The sequence below is a fragment of the Elaeis guineensis genome, chromosome 1 (genome assembly GCF_000442705.2).
Source record: "Elaeis guineensis isolate ETL-2024a chromosome 1, EG11, whole genome shotgun sequence".
Taxonomy (NCBI): domain Eukaryota; kingdom Viridiplantae; phylum Streptophyta; class Magnoliopsida; order Arecales; family Arecaceae; genus Elaeis; species Elaeis guineensis.
This window is the reverse complement of record NC_025993.2, coordinates 178,725,791-178,748,435: the sequence shown is the minus strand read 5'-3', so window position 1 is coordinate 178,748,435 and position 22,645 is coordinate 178,725,791. Positions and strand designations below refer to the sequence as shown.

Genomic DNA, 22,645 nt, shown 5'->3' with positions numbered 1-22,645 from the left:
CACACCCAACGCTGTTATATACATCATCTCCTCCCACGGGCTCTGCAGGCCGTCCAACATCTCTCGCTTTCATTCGCAAGGCTCCGACCTAACTAAAAGGGAGAGGCGAGAAACAAATTTCCGCCCCGCCTCCAGTCCCCAAATTAGGGTTTCTCCCTTCCCGAACCCATCCCCATTGTCCCTAATTCTCAAAAACCGGTACAATTCCTCGCATTTCCACCTCCGATCCATCCCGATCCGCCTCGATTGGATGATCTGCGGGTCCCCGTAGGGATCGGGGGCTCGGTAAATCTCGTGTTCTTTAGATCAAAGGAGGTGGTTGATAGGAAGCCGGGAAGTTGGCGCCCCAACGCAGGTCGCAGCGCCACATGGGTGGTCAGGTGCAGCAGAGCAACGCCGCGGCGGCGGCGGCGGCTCTGTATGACCACCAACCCGGCGGGGCGGCGGGGGCTGGTGGGGACGCGGGGGATGCGGTCATGGCTCGGTGGCTCCAGTCCGCCGGCCTCCAGCACCTGGCCTCGCCGCTTGCTTCCGCTGACCAGCGCATGCTCCCCAATCTCCTCATGCAGGTACTCCATCTTGTTCCGATCTGAGATTCTTCTTCCTTTTTGCGGTAATGTTTTATATCCAAAACTTAAGTGTGATGTACTCTCACGTCGTGGTACTAGAGACAGATCTCCCCTTTTTGCGTTGTGTTATGATTAACCTTGATGATTATTTCTTTCCGGTCTCGGATTTAATCCTAATTTTGTATCATGGCGGTTTCATTGGATGCCGTTTTGCTTTATTGGCTTCAAATAGAGTAGTCTTGCGTTCTCAAGATCTGGATTATTCTTCATATGTTCAGATCGTAGAATATTTGTAATGCTGGAAAGTAATGTTCTCTTTTTTTTTTTTTTTTTTTTTTAAAAGAAAAATAAAAATGTTCTCAAATTTCAAAGCATGTAAATGTTGGTTTATATCTTGCCTGTTTACTTGTGTTGCTGCAGCATGCTTTTGTTATGTGTCCTTCACTTCTCGATTCATTTTGCCATTTCAAATATTGGTGTCGTCTAATGAATATACAATGACGTTGTTTCCGGTGCTTTCACTGGCTTTGATCCTGTAGTTTCGAATATCCTTTTATTTTGGGTGCTGTGGAGACAGGGTTATGGAGCACAGACTGTTGAGGAGAAGCAGAAGCTCTTTAAACTTTTAAGGAATCTGAACTTTAATGGGGAGTCTGGCTCTGAATCATACACTTCAACGGCACAAAACATGGGAGCAGCAGGTGTAACAGATGGCTTTTATTCACCTGAACTCAGAGGGGAATTCGGAGCAGGTCTTTTGGATCTTCACGCCATGGATGACACTGAACTTCTTTCTGAGGTATGATCCTTACAAATTCCAAGTAAACCATTTTGTAAATCCATTCCTCCATGAAACTTGTACCGTGCTTCATTTTTCAATGAACATTTCCATATTTTATCTATTTTATTTTAGAGGCATCATAAGTTGACACTTCATTGCAAGTTACTCATATCTTTGTTTGTCTGAAGCTTAATTAACGTTTGCTACTTGAACATTTTCCTCGACAAATTTCCTTATTGATATAATATAGAAATATGCTCTTTAAAAAACAATGTCCCCTCGAATTCATTTATCATTTTGTTTAATGTTGTAAAAGGATATATATATATATATATATATATATATATAGATAGATAGAGAGAGAGAGAGAGAGAGAGAGAGAGAGAGAGACTTCAGAAGAAAGAAACAAGAATGAGATTTCATTTTGTAGTTTGCTGAAAGTAGTGTCTGGTCATGTTTATTCTAAAGCCATGTGCAAATAAGAATATATCATAAGTGTTAATGGCTGCACTAGAGAACTAGGAAATAATGAAAATGTCTGTGCGTGATGGGAGAGGCCATCATCATCGTGACATGGCAATGAGTTTTTGAATAGCAACTGATAACAAATTTTATCTTTAATAAATAAGGTGTTCATATTCAGCACCTCATGAACTTTGGTGCATTGCTAGATCCTTGCGTCTTATTATCTGCATTCAAACTACTGTGATCTAGCTATCTTTATTTTATTTTATTTTTGTAAGAAGTATGTATTAAGACATGATTTTGCTTGATTTGATCATCAGTATTTTTTTAACATACAACGTAATTACATATTGTCTCCATTGGCATTCGTCCATCACATAATGTGCTTGGATTTCCTTCTCTGTCTATTTGATCTTGGTCATTTGTAAGCTTGTCACATCAATTTCACATGTAATTCTCATGCTTTTTCTTATTTCTCCATTTAATGATGCTAATTTAAATTGTCCATGCGCTTAAGCGGACTATTAGTTGCTCGTGCAGTGCATGTGCTAAAAACTAGAATGTTTTAATGTCTTTATACCCTTATTTTGTTTTGTGGGTGGGGGTTTCTGTCTTGCACAAACCTGCATTATTGAAGGATATTATTGGTTGCATAATTTTCATGTAGGTGAAGAGATATGACCAACTGATTTTTATTTTCTTGGCTAGGCATGCTATATGGTTTATGGGGATTTCTCCAATATATAGTTCTGGTGAAATAAGAAATTCTCTCATAGTATATTCTGTTTTCATGCTCCCAACTGATGCTGTACATACGCCTGCATCTTGTGGGTTTCTCCATTAGCCAGTATCAATCTCTTTTAACCAACATATCCGTGCATTATCACATGTAAGTGCAATATGCTAAGGTACATGATAACAATAATGATAACTAAGCTTTCTCCTATAAATGTAGGGTTGACTATGGAGTAATAAATGTATTCACAATTTTAAAGAAGGCCCCATAAATGGATTGATAAAATGCTATTCTTAATTGTCACTTTGACATCAGCCTCCCATGTATTGTGCCAACATTCATAGCTTTTGCTAGCTGGTGGTATGCAAAAGAGCTTATGGGCAATGGAAATGAAAACCAGAGGAAAAATTTTATTGTTTTGAAGGAGATCCACAATTGAGACCACCAGTATATGGGTAGTCTACTCTATCCTTAGACCAAAACTATAACATGCTACTTTGTTCAAAGCCTCCTTGAAACTACATTTTACTTATTTTCTATGTCAAATTTGGTAATTAACTTGATTTGAAGCAATAAAAAAGAGATTGTGAAGAGAATTTTATGTTTTGAAAGTAAAATATGCTTATTCAATTTTTTAAGAGAAATCTGTCCCATTTAATTGTATAAGAGCAATCATGTAGATTCTTTGATGAATAGATGAACAGTAAATCTGATTAAACTACTGATCTATTGATCATTTGATAAAATTTATAGTTTCAACTATGATTTAATTAATGAAATCGATATTTAACCAATTAGATCTAATTGAGATCGTTGGAACTTTTAATATTCAACTTTAAAGTGTTATACTTGGTTTTGTCCCAAGGGTCAAGAAAACATTATGGTAATTTCACTAGTTTTGACTTCAGCTTCAAAATTAGTAGATGTTGTTTATAAGAAAAAAAATTCAAAATCAAGTAAAGAAGTAGACAATTTTATGAGTATGAAAAAAATCTTTTAGATGCTGCTTTACTTTGTTTCTTGTCATGAAGATCTGGTACTTACAGGCTGTGAATCGCTTCCAAATCACTAACTAATCTCGACTATTAAGCACCAAAAGTTTAATGCCAATTCTGTTATCCATATAATATTGCATGTATGGAAGACAATGAGATAGACTAAAGAAGTTGTACATATTCATGAGAAGATGAGATAATTGTCACATATGTTGCAGCCTTGGATGCCTTGTTTGGTGAATCAACTAAGTATATAGCCGGGAAAACATTGATACCATGAACTTGGAGAAACAAAAGTCATTTGAATGAATTTTTGAAGATTGAACCAGCCTTTTGAGTCATTTCATGTTGACTAATATAAAACTTTGATTCTTAATTTTATGCATAACGATTTAAGGGAATAATTAGCTTGAGGAATGGAGAAGGTGGTATATACGCCATTACTTTTCTTCAGTGTGTTGTGTCTGTGACGGGCTTCATTTTTTTTTTTTGTCTCGTTTTCATCATTTGTATGATTATTAAGCATTGACTAGCTGGCCAGGGAGATGCTGATGCAAAAGCAACAGAGAAGGTGAAGGAATGAGTTTTTTTTCCTTTATTAGCAAACCTACAAATGATGCTATGAAATTTTTTGGCTATTGAATTGTCTATCTGGGATCAAACTGTAATATAGTTCTGTTGAAGAGCTTGTAATTTAATCATTCACTGGCTTTTCCTTCACATAATGGGTCAATGGATCACTTTTCACCATGAATGTAGATGAAAATTATTACTTAATAAAAGTTATTTTTTCATTGGATGATGTTGATATCACATGCTATTATCTACATTTTTTGGATTCTAGTTACCATTTGTGCTTCATTTTCTCTTTGCAGAATGTAATGTCAGAACCATTTGAACCATCACCATTTATGCCTACCAGAGGTTTTGATAATGATGATAATGCAGTACCTAGCAAGCAGCAAGGGCCAGCAGATAGCAATATTAGACAGTCAGTTAGTGAAAGAGAAATTAGCACAAAAGAGACCAATGTAGCCAAGATTAAAGTTGTGGTAAGTAAACTACCTATAATCATATAAACTTGGTGTCATAGGGTGAGAATGCATCCTGGACATCGTGCTTCGCGATGTTGATGCCTCTGTTTTTGAAAATTACACATGGATAGTCTAGATACTTATATTCCAAATTATGGTTGTTTTAATACACTTAGGTTTCATAATGCATGTGAAAGAGTTTGAGACACTTGAGTTATAAAATGGCTTCATATCCTAATCCTATCATAACATCACATAAAAGTGGCTATATTTCCCAAAAATTTCAGTTCTCATAATAAGCCTAATGAGATTCTTCCTTCGATGTTTCAACCATGCTAAACTTCTATAGAAGAGGATCTTAACATTTGCCGGACTCTGAGAAGGGGTCCAAGGGGTATGTTTCCTTAAGATATGCATGATAAGAGTCCCACATCCTACAAAGTCCAAATTCATGGTTATTTGTTGGTCATAGCATAACCCAAGCTTATCTAGATATACCACATAAACTTAAGAAATTTCATGAGGAAGGCATATTAGCACCCAATCTATGCTTATATCTTTTTAAAATCTTTCCTATATCTGAAATCTTTAGTGGTAGCCACATGCATTTGCGCATGCATTATAACTAATCTTTAAATGGGCACAGTTTATAAATGTATTATTGCTTTATTTGCAACAAGATACCACCTTTGTGGCTTTGTCAATGTAAGAGTGCTGCTACTCAGGCTGTTTTTTAGCATCTTAACCCTGATGTTCTGATTTGCATCTTGCATTCCTGCAACCAGTATCTTTATTTTCATCCTCACATATATTTCCTTGGAAGTTGTCAAGCATAAGTGGCATAGATCAGAACTCTCTAGGGTATCAATTCCCTGCATGTGTGGGCTGTACTGTTCTACACGCCATCTGGGTAGCACTCAATGAAGTCTTCTACATTTTATTCTGCATCTTGCACCATCTGGTTGAATTATTTTATTGTTGGTATCAGTTTATGGGTTTTTGCGATAATAATTCTGCTTGATTGGTCCACAAATGTTTCCTTTCCAGTGGAGATACTCAAATGTCTTTATGGATATTTTGTTTGGTTTATAGGTTCAGGCAGAAGACTGTGGTGTGTCCAATAACTTATGACTGGGTTTGATGTCAGTAAAAATTTAATTGGCCCTTTATGGTTATGGAGGAATAACAGATTAAGCTTGAGAGATTGATTGTAACTGCAGATATATAGGATTCAGAGAAAACCAAAAGGAGAGCACAAACAAATAGTCTTATTTGAAAAAAGCACCAACTTATCTTCCACATGTTCCAAATATGAGGACAGATGTGTAATTTTTTCAATAAGTCTGCTATAGGGGAATATGCCTTTTTGTTATCTTTAATGTGCAGCATCTGAAGTGCTTCTATATTGAATTATAATGTCAAGACCCTTCAGATGTGAGTTCTGGATGGATTTATCATCGCACCCAGGTTTCAAGCAATCCAAATCTGGTTATATTGATATTGCGGCGATAATCATCATGCTGCCCTTTAGTGTACTACAAGCTGTTCTTTCATTCCTAAGGTTGAAATTATGAATTTTGTTTTTGGCTCTGGTTAGGCCAAATGAGTTTACATTTGGGTTTTTGAATTTCAGGTGAACAATATTTAAAAAAAAAAAGAAAAATTCATAATCATAAAGACAAAATGAATCATGTTTATTGGATGTGATAATAATGTATATTATACTGTTTTGAACCCTGATAATAATGTATATTATATCATTTTGAACCCTTATATTATTTTTGGTTTTAGGGGCTTGAAACTTTTCAAACACATATTTAAATTATTCAAAGATAAAGTACAGAAAACTCTCAAAAAACAATAATAACTAGAAAATATTATGTAAAAATTTGATTAGGCACCATCCTAAGATTACAAATGTTATTTGTTGGAAATCTAGTATATTAGATTTTACATATTCTTAAGAAAAAGCTTTCTACAATTTACAGTATTTATATTTTAATTCATAAAACTTAAGTTATTTCGAGATACTTTATGAAATGTAAGCTCTACAAAGTCAAATTTGACTTTTACCAATTTAAGCGAATAGTTTAACATTCTTTTACATTCATTTCTTTAAACTTTTTAAATCATTTTTGTTTTTTTAAATCCCTTGCATATTTGAGTTGGTCTTGCAAAGATGTGTCCTGGGAACTTGATACATCACCTGTGCACAAGCTTTATGTTAGCAAATATGAAGGAGAATGATAAAATTCTGAATTTAGCTTTCTATTGGTTTGCTTGGCTGAAGCTAGCCAAAACTGCCTCAGAACTGATTGATGCCATTGAAACTTGGGTGGTTCTGGATTAGTTTTGGTTGGAAGTTGGAACTGCAGACCTTGCTTAAAACATTTGTTAATTTGTTTCTATAGATTTTAGGGCATGTTTAGAAGTCTGATAGACTGGTTTCTCCCCCTCCCTTCCCACCATTTCAGGTGCGTAAAAGGCCTTTGAACAAGAAGGAGATTTCCCGAAAAGAGGATGATATCGTCACTGTACATAATAATGCATATTTAACTGTCCATGAGCCTAAGTTAAAGGTTTGTTATCTTTTCTGTCTGCAGAATGTTATATAATCTCAACATTGATTGTCTTTCCTACCAAAAAAATGTTAATTGTTTTCTTTATCATGACTATCAGTATTTGTTTTTGAATGAACTCAACTGGTTTCTAAGCATGGGGTGTAAATGAATATTGCAAAATCTTTGTATGCATGATTTACAACCCAGGACATTTTTTGCCATTACATGATCGATTGTTATATGTTCATAAACTATTGTCTTTGCAGTGTTTTTTCATTGTTTATTTCTTAATCATAAGATGGTTCTTCATAAGTGTATCAAATTTTTCTCATGCATCATATAATCTCTCATCACCTATATAAATATTCTGTTGGTTTTTTCCAGCTAGTTACCATGTGAAGTGTTTTTCTGTTTGGCATTCATTATTTGTTTGTAGGTAATGGGCTTTTCTCTATTTGGTCTTTTCTAAATACTGGCAATTCAGTTCAATTGAATGCAGATTTTGGAGCAACATGACTCAATTGTTCACAAATTCTATTTGGCTCCATAAGCAAAAAAAAAAAAAAAAAACAATTATAACAAGTATAACAGCATCAGATATTCTCAACAGGCCACCATAATCTAGATTCCTACATATGACTTCTGGGTTGCTCTATCTATTATCTCTTCGTATAGGCTGAAGTAGAGGAAGCATACTACTCAGCTGTGCATGGATATAAAAGTCTAGCCCCAGAGTATCTATTTCAGGGTCACTGATTACAGCTTACTCTTTTAAAGTTAGATGTCCCTTTTATAATTATTCTGAGGTGGAGGAAAGGTGGATATTGTGTGCTCGTATGATTTCCCATTATAACTAAAAAAATTAAATTCCTCATATAAACAAATATATTTTAGAATGATGATCATATCCTTTGAAAATCAAAGACCACTTTGATTTATTTGCTCTTCTTTGTTAGCTTAATTTAAAAGTTTATAGTTGCTAACCTGTTCTTCCAGCCTTGGCTCGCTAACACTGTGAGAGAGGCATGCACAGCAGCTCAAAGGCCGATTCAGTATAATGTTGACAGTATGTACTTGGGTTAAGTGCTTAGGCTTATGCCCTGAACTTCCCCAAGGATTATGTCTGGTCTTTATAGGCTGAACTGGCCTTGCCTTCAGCTTTAGCCTTTTAAAAAATTGCTACTGAGGTCTAGAACTAGCACAAAGTCGAGGTAATTTTGGATCAGTAATATCAGATTCTTAGCAATGAGATTATGAGTTGGAGGTTTTACGAGCTCATAATTTCCAGTGCTTTGTTTAGGAACTATAAGTCTTTTTTAGGAAATGAAGGTTATGGCTTTCCAGGGATTTTGTTTCCATTATTATAAGCTCTCTCAGTATGAATAAAGATTAGATTTTTTATTATTGTTAAAGCTTAATAAAATTGTAGATTTTATTTTAAGAAACAATTCTTGAGGATATTTGGTTCTTTTTTTTTTTTTTGGAGACCGTCATCTTGAGTCCTTGGTGGTGAAATGCCAAGTTCTTTAATCAAGAGGATGCAATATCCTAGTTTATTTTCTTAGCCATTTTATACTTCAGTTAATTTTTAAAGAACATAAAGTTGATTCTTTATTGCCCCTACTGCCTCATCATTTTGACTTGAAGAAAGGATTACATTGTTATAAGCAATTGGTTATATGTGGGGAACCCTTGGAGTATGATTCTTAAAATTTATAATTCTTGTAATTTAAGAGCTTACAAAGTTTCGACTTATACCTGAGGGTCTGTGGGTTTCTGAGAAACCACCATTTCTATCAGTAACTCCAGAATGATTTTTCTATTTGGAGCAAGGAACTTTTGCATTTGGAGGAACTGTGATCTGTTGCCCAGTATTGGCAAACTTGTACCTTCACTTAGTGTTCAGGTGTTATCAAAGTGATGTTCCTGGAATGAAGAAAATAGTGAAGATACTGAGTGGTGAGACACACTTTTTGTTATGGGCCCTACTATTGTTTGCTATTCTGATTTTTTCTCAACCTCTAGAACATTTGAAAATACACAGGCTGATAGGTTTGTTAGGGTTTGGGTTTAAGGGAGATTTTCTGTTATCAGTATAGAGTTGTTCTTTCATCCTTTAAGCTTTTATTATATGAAAAATATTTCTGTATGTCGTCATTATTAGAAAAGATTCGAATATATATATATATATATATATATATATATATATATATATAGTTCTTGACTTCTCGTAAAAGAAACCTTTCGCTGTGGCTCCAATGCATGCTTGCTGTTGAGACAAGCAAACCAAATCCTCATAGTGATATTTTTCATCTAGTTGGATCAAGAGAAAGCAGGAAGTCTGATTGAGGATAGGTGCCTCTATTGATTATCCAAATCTTTTGCCTTTTCACTAGAAGTTGATCATCAAAGAATTGTAGCAAGCCATGAGTCTGTGAACCAAGAGCAGTTATAGAAATGTCTTATATTCTGGGTGCACATGACCTAAATGTGGATGACTTCACCATTCCTTTTAATCGGTCCGAAGAAATTGTTGTAGTTCATCAAAGTTCATTTAAGTATTTTACAAATATCATAATTTCTTTTTTGGGTTCTGGTTGCTTGAGGGTCCTGCTTGGGTCAAGGTTGAATTTTAGCTGAGCACTCTGCAGCAGAAGCACATGATGTTGTGGGATAAACCATGACTTGGGCCACGATCAAGCATCTTGTCAACAGCAGCTGAAAGTTTGTTATACCAAATGAAAACAATGTAAAACATGAAGCTGATTCCAAACCCAATGGATTGTGGAGAAGCTTTCTAATGCAGCCTGGAATGTATTTCTTGAGGTTTGGGTGAGAATGAATGGCTGAAATATTCAATGGCTTTCCTAGCTGAAAAACAGGTTTGGTCAGTGGCACACGTCTCCTTGCTAATCATGGCTCTTAATATTATGTTCTACCATTTTTTCTTCACTTGTTTTTGTTGATGTGGATTTTAGAATGTTCTGAAAGACCTGTACAAAGTGTAGTAGGGTTTTCGTGAGTTTATTTAGGTAGTGAAAGATAATCGTTCCAGTTAGTGATTAATATAACTATTAGAAAGTCAATACCCTGGTTTATTTATGAGGTTCATCACTTGCTTGTTGATGAGGGTCGAAAGCCTAGACCCTTGTGGTGAGATTTCACCAATTCCCTAATGCCAAGCTCATTTTTAATAGGAAGATGGTTCTTTTAATTTTCTATGCTTAATCTTTTCAGCTGTTTTTTCAGTGAATGTACTCTTGGTTTAATATCTTTATTGAATCTTGAATAATTATGTTTCAAGCCCCTAAAGTTTATAAATTTTTTTCTTTTCCTCTCTAATTTGGTAACAAATATTTATTCTGAATTTTATTGGAGGCTTGTAGTATATCAACCCTGTGGTGTTTAATACTTATCCTCTTTTTGCGTCTTGTACTCACTGAAGTAACTGATTTATAACCTTGAAATGGTAGGTGGACTTGACTGCATATGTGGAGAAGCATGAATTTTATTTTGATGCTGTTCTGGACGAGCATGTTACAAATGATGAGGTAAGATCTCTCAAAATTCTATATCACCTACAATTTGTCAGTTTAATCATCTCTTCTGACATAACTTTGACAAGTTTGCACCAAGAACTAACCTGCCATGTCAGTCAGTTATGTGTATCTTTGTATGCTTATAATATTACTATCCTAAACAGGTATATCGTGAGACTGTAGAACCAATTATACCAACCATTTTTCAGCGAGCAAAAGCCACATGCTTTGCTTATGGTCAAACAGGTGTGTTGAACCATGGACAACACTAACAACCGTTATAGTAATTTCAGATGTGCAGTTTGTTTATTCATATGGAGCTCCTTTCTGGATGTATGCAAATTCATTTCATTTATTTTAAAATACTTATTGTTCTCAGGTTTGTTCAGCTTGTCTTCCTACAACTTTGTAATCCCTTAGTAGTTAATGAAACATGATCCATCTTCCAGCACCTAAAAAGTTAAGCATTGTTAATATATTTATCTTTAACCCAATGGTTCTTTGTTGTTTTGATTGGAAACTGCTGCTTGGGATGAAAAATACTGGTGAAGCATTCAAGTTTCATATTGAAGCTTGTTTTTATGAAGTTGTTTGGTTTTAGACATGCAAGCCATTTTGGCTAACAAAAAGCAGCAATAGTTGATAGGATGAGGATGATTCTAGATGGGTTTTTTTTTATGTACTTGAGCTAGCATATGAAATTGTTTATATAATTGCGATTATAATCAACATAATTATTAGATCTACCGCTTTTTTCATATTTCCTTCCCATTCATTCATATTAGAGGATAAGTCCTTTGCATAATTTTTTTTTAAAAAAAATCTTTATTCAGTACTACCATCTAAGGGTGGCAATTTTTGACCCAACCTGTAAATGACCGATTTTAAGCAGGTTTAGGTTTGACATAGATAAGTTTGGATCATAAAGGGGTCAACCCGCCTCAATCTATTTATTAAACGGGCCAGGTTCAAGCTTAGACTTTTAACTTGTTTAATGCATTTTGGCCAGTTTAATAATTAGATCAGGTCATGACCTGATCTATTTAACTTGTTTAACCCATTTCTATCCTGTCTAACCCGACCCGCTTAACTTGTTTAAATGGGTTATGCAGTTTGGATCGGGTTATTTGTTTAATAAATAGGTTGGGTTCAAATATGAATTTTCGACCTGTTTAATAAACAAGTGGGGTTCGAGTTGACAAATTTCTGATCCGACCCATGTCTGATTCAAGCCATATCTGACCTGATTTGCTTGGATTTCCACCCCTACTACCATCCACATTCCTTTTGGTCTGTCCCTACTTTTTTATCCTTTGTCATGCTTATTTGTTCAAATATTGATAAGTGGAGACAATTTCACTAGTCTTTTGTATCATCATCATCACTATCATTCAGACGTCTCCAGTTGTTCGTGGTTGGCTATGGGGCAAAAATTTTAGAAGGTTTTGTGGGAAAGCTAAGCATACTTTTATGACTTACTATCAAACTTATGTAAGTTCGCTATGATTTGATAAGATCCTAGACAAGGCAACTGTTGGTGACAAAGGATAGACCTTCATGGTACCCTGACAGATGTCACTTGGTTGGATTAGGTTAAGGGCCAATTGGAGCCCAGCCCTACATGAAATGAACTTGAAACCATGTTGAAACAAGTCCAGAATTTGCAGCCAAAATTCAATGAGTTGGGCCAGGTTGGTTTGGGTTGATTTTGAGCAATGTTCCAATTGGGTCATCTTAAAAGCTTTATTGCGGAATCGTGGGTTTAGTTTGGAAGCACCTAAGGCAAGTTAGCTTCAGGTTTGGTCAGGCTAGGAGGTCTATCATCATAGTTTGGTGTTGGTTCGATTGAGTTGCCCAAGCTTTCTACTTGAAAGCAGCCCATGCCAATCAAAATTGCAAGTTTGGTTGGATCTGGTTCATGCTAAACCTGCTTGGGTTGGAGCCCTGGACCTGAAAGTTTTTAATTAGCATGTTGGTGAACTTATCTTATTGATTGCAATTGATGCTTATCTAAGCAAAGAGCAACCCTTGAAACTAGAAGGGGCTAGATGAAGAGGGAAGAGTGCAAGGTTTTATATAGGTAACTGTGTTCTCTGAGGAACATATTATAAGCCAAAGAACTAGGAGCTATGTTGTAGAGCTTACTTGAAGTAGGAGCTAGTGTGGGTGCGGCAGAAGTAGGTGCAAGAATGTATTTTTGAACTTTGAAGAGATATTGAAGCAGGCGTGTTGCCCTAGTTAGAAGTTTCCAATTACTTAAAAAGTTGTTAGATCATGTTAAATACCCTGATATAACCCATATAAAGGTGAGGACTAAATCGTCCAATACCAAAATTGCTATACTGTGCTGGTATGACAATAGTGTTGCCCAGACTTAAGAGTATTTGCATAAACTAATTAATCTGCTTTTGCTCGCTGGATCATCCACTTGGGTAATCCACAGCTTCTGATGGGATTGTTGTGTAATCCCTATCTGTCGGATGAATCCCGTAAACCAATACTGAATGAAGTTTATCTTTTGAATCGAGAATGAAAAGCTTCAGAAGGCTTTCATATGAAGCCTAGAGAGTTGGAAGTGGCAAATCACTTCTAACTAGTTCTCCAATGCTTACTAGCTTAGCTTAACCCTTTTACTGGCGTCGCACTGCTGGATGCTTCGGATCAATATGAATAGGAAGGAAAAAAAAAAATCAAAACTTATGATGGGCACTTATTGTGGTCGATCATTTCCAAGATCTAATTCTAATTTCTTATTATGTAGTTGAAATGCATCACAATCTTCAGTTTCACGCTTACACATAAGGGAAGAAATGTTCTTGGTGGATGCAGGACCTTGATACCTCCAAAATTTGTATGCAAGATGAGCCTTGAATAGCAAGTCGTAAAGGTTTGATGGCTATTATTACACCCTCATTACTCTAGACTTACCTCTTCTGATAGGCCTCCTACAACATGTCTTAAGGGGTTACAGTGCCACCTTATAATGGTAAACTCGAATGACAAAAAAATGTCACATGATAGCTGAGAGGTTGAATTCCGTTTTTAGGGCCTGTTTGGATGTTTGGGCCCAAAATCTCATGGAACTTATGGATTGGACCAACGCAACTAGCTAAATCAGATTAGGCTAGGCCTATCTTTATAAATACCTAAAGAACCATTAGAGTGGGCTAGCCCGAATCCTATAGGGAGGAAAAAAAATCCTCAGGTCTTTTTTTCTTCCTATGGGATTTAGGCCAGCCCACTTCAATAGTTCTTTGGGTTTGTATAAGTATAGGTTTAATCTAGCCTGACTTAGCTGATTGTCTTGCCCCAACCCATGAATCTCATGGGATTTTGGGCCCAGACATCCAAACATGCCCTTAGACTGAATTATTTGTCTCACTAGACATATTTAGTTGAGATGTGAAGGTCTCATATTATTGCTGTTTTGAATACTGTTGATTTATTGAGATGCTGCAGAGATTTTGATGGTGCCTTTGCCTCCTGAAGGCCTGTGTAAAGAAATACCTTTAAATATCCAAGGATGTGATTTATGCGCCTATTTTTTATTACTTAATGTGATTTTAAATCTTCTCTGCATGGCATCCAATTTTGTCGACAAGGATGCATTTGTGCTATTGTATGCTTGAAGTTCTTGCACATTAGTGCTCATGTGAGTTTGATGTTGTGTAAACTTCCTTCAGAGATCAAGAATTGAAAGGATGAAAAATGGGACAGAACATATGGTTTAAAAATTAAAGCTAGTGTCTGTTTGGAGTCCTTTAAGAACAAATTCAAAGCTAGTATACTAAAAATACTTGGTATATTTTGTAGGTTTATATCTTGTGCACATATTTTCAATACAAGCTGTCAATCGTTAAAATAACTATAACACTTGGTTTACTTATTTTTCCAGGTAGTGGGAAGACATACACAATGAAACCTTTGCCTCTTAGAGCTGCAGAAGACATTGTTCGGTTGTTGCATCAGCCATATTACCGCAATCAAAATTTCAAATTGTGGCTTAGCTATTTTGAGATATATGGTGGGAAACTTTTTGATCTTCTTTGTGACAGGAGGTTGGTTTCTCCATATCTATTAATGTCATATAACTTATGCACCTTATCTAAGAATTTCAACTTGATGGTATTTGCCTTGCCTTGCATGCATCCAAGTTTTCAAATTTCCATCAAAAATCAAGTAGCTTCTAAATCAATAGATCTTTGTTTGATCCTCTTTGAGAGCTCATGGAAATACCAATGGAAATGCAATATCAGTCTTCAAATCATGAGCTGTTTAATCTTCTTCGCATGGTTCGCCATACCTAGCCATCCTGGGGCAGATTGGCATGGTTCCACTCCTCATTTAGAGACACTGGCGAGGGAGGAGAGAGCGAGAAGGAAGGAGAGGAAAAGAGAGGGAGGGAGTGGGAGAGAGAGGGAGAGAGAGAGTCTGGGCTTCCTCCCTCCCTCTTTGTCTCTCTTCATCTCTTTCCTTTTGTCTCTCCCCTTCTCTCTCTGGCACCCCTTTTGCGGTACATTGTGAGTTGGCATTGCACGGTACCGTACCATATTGTGCTGGGGCGCAACCAGTATGGGTCCTGGTATCGGTTGTGCTGACCTTGCTTCTTCAAGTATTTAATCAGTAGGATTTTGCTAGATAAGCAGTTATTGAAAAAATAAATAAGCAGTCATGTGCAAGGCTTCATCTCAATGCTTTATGACAAAGCTCCTTAGCAAGTTCGTGATGAAGAATAGCTTTATATAAAAATGTCTGATTGTGGAATCTATCAAGTCCCAAAATACATAACGCCATCGTGCTAGAGACATGTTTTTATATTTTCATTAAACAAATTGAGAAATAACTGGTTCCACCAACTTGGACAGATATTGTCGGCGTGTGTATTATAACGAGGTATTCTGGCATTTCTGTTTTGTTGCAAGCATAATCCTTGTCCCTAATGTTTTCCATCAGGAAACTCTGCATGAGGGAAGATGGAAAGCAACAAGTTTGTATTGTTGGATTACAGGAATTTGAAGTCTCAGATGTTCAGATTGTTATGGATTTTATTGAGAAAGGAAATGCTGCACGAAGTACAGGTTCTACGGGAGCCAATGAAGAATCATCAAGATCTCATGCTATCTTGCAACTCGCAATTAAGAAGCACAAAGTGGTAGTTGACACCAGAAGGCAAAAAGATGGCAATGACTCTTCTAAGGGTGGCAAGGTTATTGGGAAGATCTCTTTTATTGATCTTGCTGGAAGTGAGCGTGGTGCTGATACAACAGACAATGATCGTCAGACACGGTCTGTATCTTCTCAAAAGTTTTTTTTTCTTACACTTTCATTTGTTGATATTGTATCTTGATGTGACTACATGCCATGCAAGCAATTGTTATATTCAAGTGTCTGAAGTTTATTTTCTATGTGACCCTTGGTGCGATCTATTGATGGCTCTGTTTTGTGGTATTCATTGATATATTTGTATTATTTCTCACTTCAGAATTGAGGGAGCAGAAATAAATAAGAGCCTTTTAGCTTTGAAGGAATGTATCCGTGCTCTAGACAATGATCAAATTCATATTCCATTCCGTGGGAGCAAACTGACAGAGGTGCTTCGTGACTCTTTTGTTGGCAATTCAAGGACAGTTATGATTTCTTGCATTTCTCCAAATGCGGGTTCTTGTGAACATACCCTTAATACCTTAAGATATGCTGATAGGTATGATTAGGTTCATTTTATTGAACATAAGCTATATAATTGAGTAAGAATTAATGGCCGTTATTGAGTGCCTGTTTTATTGTTATCTGAACAGGGTCAAAAGTCTTTCCAAGAGTGGTAATCCTAGAAAAGATCAAGCTACTGGATCTTTAGTTCCTTCTGGCAAGGAATCAGCTTCACCATCATCATTTCCTTTCTCGGTCGAGTCAGAGGATCCTCTCGAGCAAAACCAAGAGGTAAAGGTGGCAGAACTGCCTAGGAAAAATATGGAAAGTTTTTCACATAATTCCACATCCGAGGTTGATAGGAATTCATCCTGTATGATGCCAATCTACACCCATAATGGAAGGGAAGAAAATGGTGTAACATTAGGTTCATTTGAGATGGAGAGGGTTGACATGAAAAGCAGTCAAAGCAGCTATGGTAACAAGATATATTCTTCTGTTCAGAACTCATTTGATGGTCAGGATGAAGAAAAGGTACCAAAGGTCTCCCCACCTCGTAGAAAAATTTCTAGGGAAGAAAAATCTGAAAAAGTAAACTATTTGTTAAGAAAAGACGGTCCACCAGAATTACCTGCTACAGGCCGTAAGCAGCAACAAATGTTTGATTCTACTTCTAACATTGTGTCAAGGCAATACGAACAGGAAGTTTCATGTAATGATGGGGAAATTGATGCCTTACTTGAGGTAGCAAACATTTTCTTTATTGGTACCTTCTTTTCTATTATTGACTAATAAAATTTGCTGTCTTTAACCTTGTTTTCCTTGTCTTGATTGGTACAGGAGGAAGAAGCTCTCATAGCAGCTCATAGAAAAGAAATTGAAAATACAATGGAGATAGTGCGTGAGGTAAGCCATTTGTCCAACTTCCATCTATTATTTCATTTCAAAGTCCTGTTCTACCCTTTCTCTTTCCAGCTTTGGCAGTTATTGGATGTAATTCCCATCTGTCAAACTTTCTCATGACAGCTGTTTTGAATGTTTGATTCTCTCCAGGTTATTAACCCTTTGCTATATAAATTTGAAATGTCCATGCATTTAATAAGATCAATAGTCATGTAGGACCAATGTGCCTGCTTGTTACCTCTCCGCTTGATCTAAATTGTTCATGCATTTGATCACATGAACAACTTCATGCGCATGTATACTATATCTCTACTGGATCATAGGCTTCTGCGGCTTGATTTTGTCGTCAGTTGGACATGCTCTAATGTCTATTCCTTTTGACTTATCTCTCGCACTTACCCATATCAAATCATTTAATCACTTGTGATATGTTCTTCCTGCTGAAGACTTAATATATGACAACCATGGATTTGAATGAGTGTCCCTCTGTTATGTGGCTATATCCCTCTACATGCTTCCAGTCTTTTGCAACTTAAATTAATATCAATTTCATATGCCATGCATGTGGATAATAGTATTTGCCACTTAATCTCAAGTCTTAGCCATCAGTATAGGGGCCATTGCTTGGTACAACAGAAAAAGCATGGTTTCGAAAACCGACCTGAACCGCCCAGTACACCCCGTATTGAGCCAGATCGGTGGAGAACCGGGATGATTCTGGTGTCCAAAACGGTTCTCGGAGGGAGAGAGAAGAAAGAAAGGAAGAGAGACAGAGAGAAGGGGGGAGGCAGGAGAGGGAGAGAAAGAGAGGGCCTCCGATGACGTCTTGCTGAGGTCGGTACGTCCGAAGAGAGGGAAGGAGAGATAGTGGGAGGTCCTTGCTGACCTCTGGAGGTCGTCGGAGGCCTCCGGACGGACGGCGCCTCCGCTGCGACATCTTCGATAGTCGACGAGCCCACGTCGAGGGGCCTAAGGGTGATCGAGCTGGAGGAGGGTCTTCACCCCTTCTTCGTTTTCAAAATAGGGGTTCACCCTATTTCAGATTTTTTTTTTTGATTTTAACGCGTAAAGTCGGCAACCTAGTTGCCGACTTTATGAATTTTTATTTTTTAAAAAAATTTCAGTTGAAGTCGGCACACGATTTGCCGACTTCATCTGAATTTTTTTTTTAAAAAAGGGTGAAGTCAGCAATGTTGTTGCTGACTTCGTCCAATAAAAATCAAAATAAAAATCAAAACAGGAGTGAATCCCTATTTCGAATCCACCGTTCTCCATGGCCCTCGGCTGCCCCTCAACTGCCCTCAACTCCCTCCACGCTGCCTCATCGGCCGTCGGAGAGCTCGCGGCGGCATCGCCGCCCGTCTGGAGGCCTCCGAGGGCCTCCGATGAGTCGGTGAGGTCTTCTATTCTCTCTCCTTCACTCCCTCCACACGTACCGACACTCAATAAGATCCCAGATAGCCTTCGACGGTTGTCGGAGGCTTTCTCTTCTTCTCCCTCTCCCTCTCCGTCGAAGGCCCTCTCTTACTCTCTCTTTCCCCCCTCCTTTCTCTTGCTCTCTGTCTTCTCTCTCTCCCTTCTCTGCCCTATCGGTTTGCACCGGTCCGGTCCGGACCTGATCGAGCCATACCATCGGCCGGCCGGCACAGGTCCGATATTGAGTCCGCAAACTTTGAGTAAAAGGCTTATATATTTTTATCATCATAGTCATGCATATGAGTACCTTGCTATTCATAGTATTTAGTGAAATGGTGGTGTTTTGTTTTTGTCAGTCAAATAATGTTCCTTTTAATGGGATGCTGAATAAGTGCATCTAGAAACAATTTGCCATGTGTTACTATTATGAAAATGAAATCCAGCTCTCGATGGGAAAGCTACCCTACACCCGTCCTACACGAGGGAGAAAAATACATGCAATCCTTTTGCGAGAGCTGCTTTTATTTCATATACAAATAGCTTGTGTTTAATTCATGGCTTTTTGACTCAGTGATTTGTTAAATTTTGCTGAGTTGGATTAAAAAACTACCATAAATCCATATTAATTGGACCACAAAAGATTGCCCAATATTCACATGAGTCTCGGAGCCACAACTTGCAAATTTTTACCTTTGAAACCTTCAGTTCCTAAAGTCATAATGGTTAAGACGGTACTTGTGCCACTTCTAGCAACATTCATGGCAGAGCACTACCATTTGATGTTTTGCCCCTCACAATGGCCTTTTGCTCTAGCACTTACGCACAAGAAGTGGTGTCACATGCATTCATGAAATTGTTATACCGAAATTTTGGATATTTAGATGCACCTTGGTGTCTTTTTTATTTTTCCAATAGTAGAAAAAAGATTTTATTTTTATTTTATTTCTATTTTTGAAAAAAATAAATGTGTGGTATAGTCATGTTTAATAATATTAACATGATGATGATGGCCGAGAGAATGGGTGTGATAGTGGTGATGGTGGTGGTGGTGGTAGTGGCAGCAGGTGTGGTGGTGGCAGTAAGAGTGGTGGGGGCACCAACAATGTTGTGGTGGTGCGATGATGGTGGTGGTGGTGTGGAATTGGCATCACAGAGGTCGTGGTGGTGGCAGTGGTATTGTAGAGGTGGTGGCATCATGGTTATGGCAGTAGAGGCAATGTCGGTGGTGGCGGTGATGGTAGTGATGGAAATGATTGTGATGGTAGCGGCGGCGAGGGTGGTGCTAGAGGCGATGACAACGGTAGTGGCAACAAGGGTGCTGGTGATAGAGATTGTGTTGGTGGTGGTGGTCAAAGATACAAATTTTTTATTTTTGAAAATTGTAAAAGCAAGAATTTCTTACTTTCATTTGTTATAGAAATGATAAAAATAACTTGAAAAGTAGAAAATAAAAATAATAGCATTAAAGATATTTTTTGTTGTGCTTTCTATGATTCTTTTTAAAAAAAAAAAAGAAATAAAAGCCATGCCAAAAAGTCCCTTAATCTACATATTCTATGTACTTATGATGTTCCATATTTAGAAGATGAATAAGGATTGTGCTTAAAGATGCATTTATCTTAATTCCTTTTTTAATATGTAAAAAGTGAACTTAGTAAAATGGATGTCTAAGAGTTTTCTATGATTAGATAGTAGTAGTCAAACATCACTCATCTGATTAAATGGTGGTGTTAATGATTCTAAGATATCTCTTATTTATTATTTATTATTTATTTGCTTGTTTGACAAAACATGTTTCTAAGTTGGCTCGATAGATCTACTTTGCTAGCATTAGCAAGCCAATCCCAAACCAGGTTTTCAAACTGCTATTCATTAGTACATATTTTGTTTCTTTGATAAACTCTTTTCTTGGTTTAGCAGGGTAAGAGATAACAGGACTGGTTGAGCTAAGTTATTTTAGATTTGGTTTTTATGAATCTATGAATATTATCTAAAATCAAGAATAATTATTTAGGAAAATGCAGAAAGAGAAATCTTTCAAAGCTATGATTCATGTTATACAGTAGTATCTCACCCACTCAAAATCATCTAGGTATCATAAATTTAATTTAATTCTTTGTTAAGATCAGAGTTTGGAACCTGTTCGGCTTGGTCCAACCCATTTTCTGGCTGGGTTGCATGTTGGTGGTTCAAGCACGCCTCCCTCCACAGCACAAAGTATCTCTTTGAAATCCCTAACCCAGGTTCCCTTCTTCGTCTCATATCATATCTTCTGACTTCATCAATGATAGAGCAGACAATGAGAGAATGCATGATCTGATCACAGGGAGGGGCTCTGGTAATTGGCAGTCCTCCAGCAATTTCGTCAAGCTCCAGTTGCCATCAATAGTATTGCAACTTCCTTTGCTCTTCATCACCACTCCTCTCCCCCTTTGACAATGAAGCGTCTTTTTCTCTCTCAATTAATATCCGCCCCACCCCTACCCGAACCACCAACATGGCTCCTCTCCCCTAATTACGTGACTGCATGTCAAGCCAAACCATGGGCAACTAGAGCCACGCCCCTGATGGAAGAGATCAGGGAAGAAGGCTCTGGGCCTAGGTACACCCTATCATACTGAACTTGGCGGTAAGGGAAGTACTTTTCTGGTTCAATACTGGTATATGGTATGGGGGTAAACCGACATTCGGTATAAAGGAATTGACTCCCGTGCCAGATATACCAACACAGTAATAGGGTGGCATCTGTATAGAGCCCGGTATTGAGACGGCATATCTTGCTTTGGACTCTAGATTGACATACCCTTCTTTTATTTATTTTTTCTTTATTTGAACTGCCAAGTCAAAACCATCCAAAGCATCAGTTTTTGGATGGTTAAACTGTACAGCCTGCTGGGTCAGCTCTCCCCATCTCCCTCCTGCTCCTTTTTTTTAACTAGTGGGCTTTTAGGTGATCCATTTGAGTCTCTAAAACTTGGTTTAGATCTTACAATTTGGAAGTAACCTGACATTAAGCAGATTTCGTTGTGTGTAGACTTTTCTTTTTTTAGTGTGATGTTTTGTTTATGGTAATTTTTATGTATTGATAGGTTATTATGACTAAATATTTGGGTGAACAAGTACTTCCAGAGAAAGGGGCCTCATGTACTTTTTCTGTGCAGGAGATGAATTTATTGGCAGAGGTTGATCAACCAGGCAGCCTTATTGACAACTATGTGACACAGTTAAGCTTTGTGCTCTCACGCAAGGCTGCAGGTCTGGTGAGCCTTCAAGCTCGGTTGGCAAGGTTCCAGCATCGTCTAAAAGAACAGGAGATCCTTAGACGTAAGAGGGCACCACGATAGTTGCTTTGTTCTGATAGTTTGGGTTGTTTTTTCATTGATGCCAGTAGCCACTTGTGCCCAAAACCCAGTTTCCCGTTTTTTTGATTCTTTCAACATCTCAGTCATATCGTCAGTTGGAAAAGGTTAGTGGCTTCAAGAGTATGCATTTGTAACGTGGAAGATGTAGGTGACCTTGGAGGTGCCCCTCTAGTTTCAGTTTCTTTGATTGGTTATCTCACCTGTTTGCAGGTGCGACCGTCCGCTCTGTGAATGCCAGGTTGTGTGGGCATGCATGTGAGGTTATCAGCCTGCAGGTTATTTGAAGCGTGTCAAGATTATGGGGTTGATTCTGGAGGACCATGATAAGAAAAATGAATTGGAGAAAACGATTTTAGGTGGTTTAAGCATTAAATCTCCAGAGATGTATGTAACCCTTTCTCTATCATTGTTGTATTCTTTATTTCTATGTACTCATTTAAGCTGACCGGTCCCAAGAAAGTGTGAGCAATTAATATATTGTTAATGCAAAAGACTCAGCACCATTAAGCAGGGAACGTATTGTTAGCTGAATTAATCAATGAAATCTCTTCATTGAAAAGAAAAAAAAAATCCATCAGCTCTCGCAATTTAATATGATTGTGTAATTTGTATGATTACCATGGACGGTTGGAGCGCGA

At 37.4% G+C, this 22,645-nt stretch overlaps 1 protein-coding gene across 2 annotated transcripts; it reads left to right on the top strand.

Moving 5' to 3' along the window:
* Nucleotides 1-57: 57 nt before the first annotated feature.
* LOC105039844 (kinesin-like protein KIN-13A) lies at nucleotides 58-22,517 on the top strand. 2 transcript variants are annotated; one of them, XR_012137720.1, is made up of 13 exons: nucleotides 141-569; nucleotides 1,147-1,368; nucleotides 4,422-4,598; nucleotides 7,055-7,159; nucleotides 10,615-10,692; nucleotides 10,845-10,926; nucleotides 14,576-14,738; nucleotides 15,634-15,966; nucleotides 16,163-16,381; nucleotides 16,476-17,070; nucleotides 17,167-17,232; nucleotides 21,807-22,111; nucleotides 22,218-22,432. XR_012137720.1 is itself a non-coding variant. In XM_029262936.2 (12 exons), exons 1-12 carry the CDS (start codon nucleotides 369-371, stop codon nucleotides 21,987-21,989), a joined length of 2,424 nt encoding a protein of 807 aa, XP_029118769.2. In that variant the 5' UTR covers nucleotides 58-368; the 3' UTR covers nucleotides 21,990-22,517. The 2 variants fall into 2 exon arrangements, 1 of the variants encoding a protein (XP_029118769.2); XM_029262936.2 differs by having other exon boundaries at nucleotides 58-569; nucleotides 21,807-22,517.
* The last annotated feature ends 128 nt before the right edge of the window (nucleotides 22,518-22,645 follow it).

Coding starts and splice junctions, on each gene's coding strand:
- LOC105039844 (XM_029262936.2), top strand. CDS start 369: ATGGGTGGTCAGGTGCAGCAGAGCAACGCCGCGGCGGCGGCGGCGGCT. Junction 1,369..4,421: donor ACACTGAACTTCTTTCTGAG/GTATGATCCTTA, acceptor TTCTCTTTGCAG/AATGTAATGTCAGAACCATT. Junction 14,739..15,633: donor GATCTTCTTTGTGACAGGAG/GTTGGTTTCTCC, acceptor GTTTTCCATCAG/GAAACTCTGCATGAGGGAAG.